The 9,436-nt window shown below is 45.5% G+C and overlaps 1 protein-coding gene across 1 annotated transcript; it reads right to left on the reverse strand.

Annotated features, from left to right (window-relative positions):
- Nucleotides 1-255: 255 nt before the first annotated feature.
- LOC131897654 (pregnancy-specific glycoprotein 22-like) lies at nt 256-8,081 on the reverse strand. The gene is made up of 5 exons (XM_059248649.1): nt 8,018-8,081; nt 6,347-6,706; nt 3,167-3,526; nt 1,584-1,940; nt 256-527 (listed from the first exon to the last, which is right to left on the reverse strand). Exons 1-5 carry the CDS (start codon nt 8,079-8,081, stop codon nt 256-258), a joined length of 1,413 nt encoding a protein of 470 aa, XP_059104632.1.
- Nucleotides 8,082-9,436: the final 1,355 nt, after the last annotated feature.

The raw sequence follows: 9,436 nt of genomic DNA on the forward strand, positions 1-9,436 counted from the left end.
CTTTATATTAGAACCACAAACTAAGCTCTTAAGGTCTTTGAATTTTTGTTTACCATATTGATGTCTTTATTTTTCTTTCAAGACAACCTCACTTTAAATCCTGGCCCTCCCTTGTACGCACATCTATCCCAGGATTATAGGCATGAGTCACCATTCTGGCTGTACCTGAGTAATAACTAATCAATTTACCACATAACTTTTCTCCATGTTATACCCCATTGATAAAGTGGGATGAGAGGAGAGGTCACTCACTTCTCATGGCCAGGAGACTGGAAGACTGGTATTCAAACTGAATTGGTTGAAAACCTCACACTGATACTCTCCAGCATCCTTGCTACTGACTGGATCAATTCTGAGTCCACACTTTGTAGGAGAAAGAGTCATCCTCTCTGTGAGCTGCAGATTCTTTTTATTGAAGATCCAACGGATAGAGATATCAGTGTCATGTGAAATGCAGGTTAATATCACAGATGTACCTCCTGTAACTGTGGTATCAGTGATTCTCACAAAGGGCTGTGTCACATGCTCTGTGAAGAAACAGAGGAGGTTACCAAATGACAGGAGTTTAGAAAGTTCAACCAGGCCCTCATTAGTTTATACTTTGTAAAGCTTCCAGGGGGCAGAATTAGGAACTGTAGCTATAAACATATCTTGCGCTTTGGATCTGCCATTCAAGAACTGTGTGACCCTGATTCAGGCACTTTTTCTTGTCTCAGTTTCCATGTAATAGGACACACAGTACATGATCATTCTGTGTTCATGAGTTAAGCTTAGTTATGAGCAATGGTGTGAACTTGGGATGGGGAACTGCTCACATCAGCAGCATCTGCTACTATTCACCTGCAGAAGAGAATTTCCTTGGCTGGACCCTGAGGTGAAGGAGGAATCTGGAGTGTCTTCCTCTTCTGTTTCTTCCTTTGGTGGTTTGACCTTCCTGTGAAGTCTCATAAGCCCATCAGAACAATAGGCTAATGCCCCGGACACTTGTCCACTGAGCCTCAGGAGAAGGAGATGCTCAGGTGACCTACCTAACTGCAGCTGTCATGGTAGTACACAGCTGGGATAATTATGGGTAGTACACACTCTATGGGATAATCAGTCCCATGATTTGGACAGTTAGTAAAGCCTTGTTCCCTGAAAGCTCTCACAGGATATCTACAGTAACAGTTAGAAAAAGCTCCCCAATGTCACCTTGTGTCCAGTCATGGGAAAAGTTTTGAAGTCGGGGCTTTCTGGTGTTCTCTGTGAGGACCCTACAGCTTCATCAGTCAGGGCCTGCCTGACACCCAAAAAGTCTTTCCAGGGCCATGTGCGTGGTGAGAGCTCCAAGGGTCTGGGCTGCAGCTGACATCCTGGGGCTGAGTTTACCCAGTACATGTCCACTTCTTTGCAGGTAACAACATGTGAGGGGTTCAGATCTATTCCAATTTGTCTACCTATATGTGTCCTGTACTTGGGACCCAAACCCTAGTGTGGAACACAATGAGTGGGGGAGAGAGCAGGTACTGCCCAATCCTGACAGTTTAGTATATGAAGTAGAATAAGCCATGTCTAGCAGTTGGAGACCATAGAGAATCACTTACTCTGTACATAAAATTCCACATGTATCTTTTTGTAATTGAAATCATTGGTTAAAACTTCTAGTGTGTATATTCCTGCATCTTTTTCAGTGACATCCTGGAGCATCAAGGAACCATTATTGTACAACATCCATCCTCTTCTGTGTGCAGGCCCCCAGGAGACGGAATCAATGATTCTGACGTATTCTACAATTTTAAGGTCTGGGTTCCTATTCTTTGATTTGTACCAGAAAAATGCTTTCAGATCTTCTGGAAGATTATGGACTTGGAGAAGTACGCCTTCACCTTCAACAGCATACCGAGGCTCTGGTTGGACCATGAGTTGAGAAGTGAGAGCATTACAGAACACAGAAAGGGAAGCTGTGAGGGAAGAGAAAAAAAGCCATCACATGGGGATCATTGTGCTTGATGAAAAGATGGTGACCTCCATCCTGAGAAGATGGATTCATCACTCAGCCTAGAGGTACAGGTGTGTGTGTGTGTGTGTGTGTGTGTGTGTGTGTGTGTGTGTGTGTGTGTCTACCCCACTTACTGAAGGGCAGAAACATGACCTCCTCCTTCCCAACAGTGCCTCTGAAAGTGTCATATCCAATGCATGGAACTGTCCCCTTGGGTGTCTACATTGGCTGCTCCCTCATTGCCCTCAGTCAGACACTGTACACACTCATGCACACTGGGGTTTGAGAAGATGCCTCCCCTGAACTCAACAGGCCTGGGACTTCCACTTTCTAGGTTTTTATTCTTCATTTTCCATTGAGTCAACACTCAATCCCTGACCCCACCTAATAGATGCACTTGCTGCTCTGTCTAGTATCCCTTAGGTCTGGGGCTGTGTGGGGGCTGGGAGCAGTCTCATCTTCAAGGCAGGCTCAGGTCTTCAAAAGGCTTTGGTACTAGGCTGGCTGCTTTTATGTCAACTTCAAACAAGCTACAGTCATTTTGCTAGACAAGGCCTGAGTTGAAAACACTACCACCAAACTGGCCTGTGGGCAAAAGTATAGTATATTTTTTTAAAGTAGGGATTGATGCAAAAAGATTGAGACCAATGTATGCAGTTCAAGCCCTGGGCTAGGAGTCCTGGGTGATGTAAGAGAGCTGGTTGAGCAAGCATGAAAAGCAACCAATAGGAAGCACTTCTCCACGGTCTCTGTACCAGTTCCTGGATTTTGTTTATGACACTCAATTGGGAACTAATAAATACCACAGTTAGACATGGATGTCCTAAAACCATTGTTCTCTACCAGCTTTGTAAGAGTAGAGCACTAGAAAATTATCCCCTGTATCACTTTAGTCCAGCCTTAGAAAGATGACAGGATTCAGGCCTCCCTGGTCTAGAACTCCAAGAGCCTAGGCTGACTCTGACATCTTAGGCTGAGTTATTTTCCATCAAGGTCTTCCTTGATGCAGATGGAGTCAGAAGATGGAAGATGATCTACGGCCATTTGTCTCTACCACTGTGTTCTGCACTAAGTGCTCAAACCTCCGCATGGGGACACATTGCAGGGGGAAGTGAAGCCAGGCCAGCCATGACAGTCCTGTGTGTCTAAGCCCCACCCAGCACTGAACAGTAACAGAGATTCACTTACTGTCCACCTGGAGTTGCACTCGTGCTTCTTCATTTCCCATGTCTGATCTCAGAATTCGTAGGGTGTACAATCCGCGGTCGTTCTGAGTGACACTGTGAATAAGCAGGGATCCATCACTGTACAGTGTCTCCCTGCCACTGTATGCAGGTCCCCACACAGTTGGTTTCCTGCCTTGTATATGTCGGATAGCCAAAAGGTTCTTGACTCCAACCATTCCTTTGTACCAGGAAAAGTCTACAATATTCTCTGGGGGGTTGCGAACAAGTAGAAGAACACTTCTCCCTTCAGCAACGCTGGGTGGCATTGGTTCAATAGTGGGCTGGGAAGAGGCAGCAAGGCGCCCACACTTCCAAAGGAAGGCTAGAAGGGAAGAGAGAGATCCATCTAAATTCAGAATTTTGTATTTGACTAAGCTGAGGCCCTGTGTCCTGAGCAGCTGTGTCCATTGTGAAGCTGAGGTTTTGTGGGTGAATGTTGCCCTGTGCTACATGGTGGAGGTCTGCACATAACTTTCAAGTTCTCAGTGTCCCCACACTTGTCATTTCCACTATATGACTCTATCTCTTCAGTTGTCAACATGGCCCTGTTTTACTGCCATCTGATCCCTGATCACATTTACACTGGATTGGTGTTGGGGTCATGCCTGCCTGACCTCTTCCTCTACAGACCCTGTGTCTTCACTCTCTGATTTTGCTGTTTTTCTATTCCTCTTGGAGTTGCAGCCAACACCTGAATTCACCATCTAGCTTTCGTTACTTCAAGTCCACTCAAACTGAGACATCATAAGAACCATGAATTGTCTTGTACTTTTTTAAATAATGCCTAAAATTTTTTTTCAGATACATGAATGATGTCCCAAAACCCTGTGTGTCCATGGGCTTATTTAAGAAACTCGTAGGTTTAGGGATACAGTATTGAATCATTCCATTTGCTTTGATTTTTTACCCTTCTTTACATCTTATACTTGTTTGTGAGTAGTGGGGGGGGGGTCCAGGACACAGTATTTAAGTGCAGGTCAGAGGACTTCTATTCATTGGACTCAGCCACACAACAAAGCAAATGCCTATATTCATTGAATCACATCAGTGATCCACACCAGCTTAATTTTGGGGGGCCATCAAGCTGAGAGCATTAATCTTCAGAATATTGTGGTCATGCTGACTAATTTCATGTAAGAACAGTGTCTTCCCTACGCTTACTGTTTAGTATTCAATGAGAGCATCCTAATGCTGAGCCTCTCTCCCATACTGTATTTTCTCCCCTACAAACACTGAGGCACCATTCTTGTCCTCATACCACTCAGGAGGCTCCATACAGTATGTCAGTCCTGTCCTCTAACAAACTCATTTCCTTGTCTCCTCATCTGTATGCAGGGGCCCCTGAGATGTGGTGCACCCTTTGCAGAGGAGTACAAAGGGGCCTCCATTGTCTCAGTAGGCTGATCTGTCATCCCTCTGAGGAACTTCAGCTCCATCACAGCTCCCAAGCTCTGCTGTCCTTCCCCCATCTGAGCTGAGCTTCTTCCCAGGAAGGAGCACCTCCCAGAATCTGATGGGTCGAGGGTGGGTCAGTGTTCAAAACACTGCTCTGTCCCTCCAGTTTCAGTGCTGCCCCATGTTCCTCATTCTCTCTTTATGTTTCTGTCTCTAGAACACAGACAGTAAAGGGTAATGATCATCACTGTGATATGAGATAATAGTGGCTGACTCTGGGACTGCACTCTTTTCTGTCCTGGCCTAGGTCTGTCAACACCAAAAAAGAGTAGAACTGTGCAATCATGTAACATAGAAACCCAGCTGGACGCCCAGTCTGCCCTGAGTTTTCAATGCTCTGCAAACACGGAATTTGCTCTCAACATTAAGGTGACAAAACTGACTTTGAGGCTCTAGAGGGACCAGGAGAGTAATGTGTGGGGGGGAAAAGAACAAAACTACTCTCATTGGTGTCTCCATCAGACTGGGTTGTGACCTAGGTCAAAGTCCCAGGATGTGTCAGGAGTCACATCTTGGGTGTGAGAGGAAGTGACCTGATTTTGGGGAAAGGGCTGTGAGCTCCTTCATCCTGTGCAAGATTTTCAAGACCGTGCTCCCACTTCTTCTATTTGCTGAGCGATGTAATCAGTCTGCCAATTTGCTCCATGATCTTTCTGAGATGCATTAGACCTCTATCTAGATGATTTCCCTTGGATAGTGTGTATTTCACAAAGGAAATGCATAAAGTGGGAAACAGAACATGATCTCCTGGCAGTGTAGCAGACACATTAAGCAAATTGTAGGTATGAGAATGCTGTTACCATCATTTCCAGGTCTATAAAAATGGATGGAACCAGGCTACTAGATAAGATCCTGGTTCAGGAAAATACTTCTCTGCCAGTTCATTGTTTGTCATGATGACATCACTGGTGTTCAACTGGGAAATTACAACTCCTGTCTGGGAACCTGTCAGATCAGCACAGCCTGTAGCCATTTGTCTGCAGGAGAGAATTCCCTGAGCTGGACCCAGAGGACAAGCACTTGTCAGGAGAACCTGTGTCCTCAGTCCCTCTCCTTGTGGACAATAAGCTTCATATGAAATCTCATATGTCCAACAGGACAGTTAGTTAATGACCTGGACAGCTGTTGACCAATCTCCCCTGCTGACTCTCTGAAGAATATGGCCAAGGGACATAGCTCAACCAAGGCCCTCATGACAGCACACTGTCTAGTTCCACACAGCACAAGACATGGACTACTTGGGAGCACTATTCTCTGCCTTCAGGGAGTCAAAACCCAACACATAAAATGCTTCTCATGGACACCTGTAGTTGAGTCTGGGACAGAGATCTGGAGACAAGGTTTCCTGGTGCTCACATCTCTGTGAGGATCCCATGTTTTCCTCAACCAGGAACAATGCTGATTCCCTCCATGTCTTTCTCAAGGAAACACTCCTGCTAAGAACACCCAGAGTCTAGACAGAGGCTAGTAATCTTGGCTGCATTACTTACCATGCATTCACCTGTATGCAGGCTGAAGTCAATGAAGGATGCAGATCTATTGCCATTACTCTATATCATGTATTTCTTGCACTAAATGCTCAAACCCCAACACAGGCCATAGGGAATGTAGGCCCAGACCTCCCTCCTGTATGTGCCCAGTGAAATGAACCTCACCCAGATCACAGAGTTCACAATGAATTACTTACCGGACACGTGAAAGTACATGGATGTTGTTGATACAGTTTTTCCATGTCTATTATAGGTTCGTAGGGTATAGATTCCTGCGTCCTTCTGGGTGACATTTTCGATCAACAGGGATCCATTATGATATATTGTCTCTCTATCACGGTGCACATGTCCTGGCCCACTTACATTGCTGTCCATTGTATACATTGCAATTCTTTGTGTCGTATTTGTCAGCCCTTTAAACCAGGCAAAGGTTATAAGATTCTTTGGCAGATCATGGACAAGGAAAAGGACGTTTTCTCCTTCAGCCACTTGGAGTGGAAGTGACTCAATGGTCACATGGGCAGTGGTGGACAGGTGCCAAGAGGTTAAGAGAGAGGCTAGAAGGGAATTGAGAAAAATCACCAATATTAAACGGGTGTGATCATCACTCAGCTTTGGTGTGTGAGTAGGGAGTGCTGACCCTCCTTCGCAGGCATGAGCATCAAGACTTCCATTGACTCACAGTGTCTGAGTGTGTCAGTAACTCTCTTAGGAATTCTCTGCTCTGGTATCTGCCTGGTTCCCCCTCAGTGTCCCATATCCTTCCTTACAGAGAGTATTTAGTGTGAGGAACAATGTCTCTCTGAACTCCTCCTCTGGAAAGTCTTCACTTTCTGACTTTTTCCTCTGTTCTCTTTGTAATTCTAGTCAACACTTGGCCTCACCTTTCAGATGTACCAACATCAAGTCCACTAGATTCAGGGATTTTTGTTTGTGTGTTTGTTTTTTGCTTTGGTTTTGGTTTTGGTTTGGGGCTTAGTTTTGGGTTTTTGAGGCAGGGTTTCTCTGTGTAGCTTTGGCTGTCCTGGAACTCGCTCTGTAGACCAAGCTGGACTAGTACACACTGAGAACAACTGCCTCTGCCTCCCAAATGCTAGGATTAAAGGCCTGAGCCAACACCTCCCATCCAGAATCAGGGATTTGTAATGAGTCTGAACTTTTTGGAAGGTTCAGTTCCTGAAAAAGACTCAGACACAAGTGGATAAAGGAATAAAGGAAGGAAGGGAGAAGGAATGTGTCTCCATGGATTTATCTTCATAGTTCCTAGGTTTGGAGCTTATGACAATAATTATATTCAAGTGTGAAATAAATGATTTTAGATTTACTTACGTAAGTACAGGTGTGTATTTGTGAATGCTGGTGTCTCCTTTTGCACATATAAAGATGTTTTCTACAAATATGTGTGGAGGCATATGTGTCAGGGTGTGCATGAGTGTGTTCATGCCACAGCACCTATGTGGAGGGCAGAGTAGAGCCTGCAGGAGTCTGCTCTCTATCTACTGTGTGGGAGCTGAGGGTTGATTTCAGGTTGTCATATCTTCACACACTGAGACATGGCACTAGCCCTCCCCTGTTTGATTTCTATTTGGAGGGTCACGCTGTCATGGTTGGGAACAGCTGTCTTGAGAACATTGCAGCCAATGTAACTGACTGTGAATATGGAGTGGTTGAGCCTTCTCCCTTACCATCATCACCTGCTGTCCCCTGAGAGCTTCAGGCTGCTGAGCCTCTGTCCCTCACTGTACCTTCTGCACCATAATTGCAAACAGAAAACTTTAGTCTTCTCACAAGATCCTGTCCCCTTTAGGATACTCCAGCCTACTTCCAAATTCCCCTCCCCCACACAGTCAGAAAGTTGGTATACCTACCTGTGAGCAGAATTCCCTGCCAAGGGGTACACCCCTTCCAGAGAAGCACAGAGGACTCCTCCATCAATCTTCTCACTTGCTGTCCTTCCTTCTGAGGAGAAGAGCCTCTCACCTTGAACACAGAACTCAGGCTCTGCTGTTCTTCCTCTTTCTGGGTTGTGATTTTTCTGAGACAGGAGCACTTCCTAGAATCCAATGGGTTGTGAGTGATGTGACTTGAGTCCAAGGCACTGCTTAATCTCTTCCACTCTCAGTGCTGTCCTGCATCCCTCTCAACTTCCCTTTATGTTTCTCCTCCAAGCAACTCATTGAGCAACAAGGCTGATAAGCATCCCCATGCCCTTAGAGAACAACAGCTCATCCCAGCCCTGACGTCTGCTGTGTACTGGCCTTGGGACTGTCAGCACCAAAAAGGGAGCCTCCATCATGCATATGTGTCCTTGTGACACAGAGATTCAGCTGAATACCCAGTCTACCCTGTGTTCTCAAGGCTCTTAGAAGGTGATATTTACTTAAAACCTTCAGGAAGGTGACAGAAATGTCTCTGAGGGCTGGGAAGAGACCAACTGAGTGATGACTAGGGATGAAGATCAATCCTTTATCACTAATGTCACAAGTCAAATTAATGATCCAGCACAGAGCCCCAGGAACAGTTGTGTGAGGAGTATCATATGCTCAGTGTTGGAAAAGAGGTGACCTGTGTGTCCTTGAAAGGACTGTGGGCTCCCTCTTCCTATGGATGATCTCAAAACAATATTCGAGCATTATGTGTTGGGTGTGCTTAAGTCCTTGCTGATCTTCTTAGGTCACCTTTGCCCTTTCCTAGATGATTCCTTACTGGGATTCTTGCCTTCCCCTATGAAAGATGCCAGGAGGAAGGATACATTCAAAGTCCCCAAGCAGAAAGATGTTCTCAGACAAAGGAAGGATAAAGGAGGTCAGAGTAGGGTCTAGGGAGGGAGCTCAAGGTTAGTAGGGACAGAGACTGAAAGCAGTTGGCTAGATCATGGGTCACGGAAACAATGTTCAGAGCATTGAGCATATGCCCTGCTATCGCCTCCTGGAGATCACTAGGACAACTGCAATGTCATGTCTAGAGATCCAGCAAGCATAGTCAAGAAGCCAAAAGTGAACTTCCCTGATAAGTTTGGCACAGGTAGGATGCAGGGCCTGTCATCACAATCACTGTGCACTTCAGGACTCCTAATTTCTTCTACTGTAGGATGGGTCTAGACATGGTTCAAGATTTGTCCTGGGAAGCCCTGGACTAAAGTTAGAAGTGTTGTGAACCCAGAGGAAGGGCATTCTCAGAGGAGACTTGTGCTCAGGAAATTTTGAAGGAAAGAATTGGGATATTTCTCTTGAGATTAAAAGGACAGGAAACAGCTGGGCATGGTAGTGAATGCCTTTAATTCCAGC

Source organism: Peromyscus eremicus, chromosome 1, assembly GCF_949786415.1.
Source record: "Peromyscus eremicus chromosome 1, PerEre_H2_v1, whole genome shotgun sequence".
NCBI classification, from domain to species: domain Eukaryota; kingdom Metazoa; phylum Chordata; class Mammalia; order Rodentia; family Cricetidae; genus Peromyscus; species Peromyscus eremicus.

Bases quoted from the DNA above. Each gene is read 5' to 3' on its own strand.
- LOC131897654 (XM_059248649.1), bottom strand. From the start codon at position 8,081: ATGGAGGAGTCCTCTGTGCTTCTCTGGAAGGGGTGTACCCCTTGGCAG. The intron at 6,707-8,017 runs GTAGGTATACCA...ATTCCCTTCTAG, and splicing joins GCAGGGAATTCTGCTCACAG to CCTCTCTCTTAACCTCTTGG. The intron at 3,527-6,346 runs GTAAGTAATTCA...CTTCCCTTCTAG, and splicing joins CATGTACTTTCACGTGTCCG to CCTTCCTTTGGAAGTGTGGG.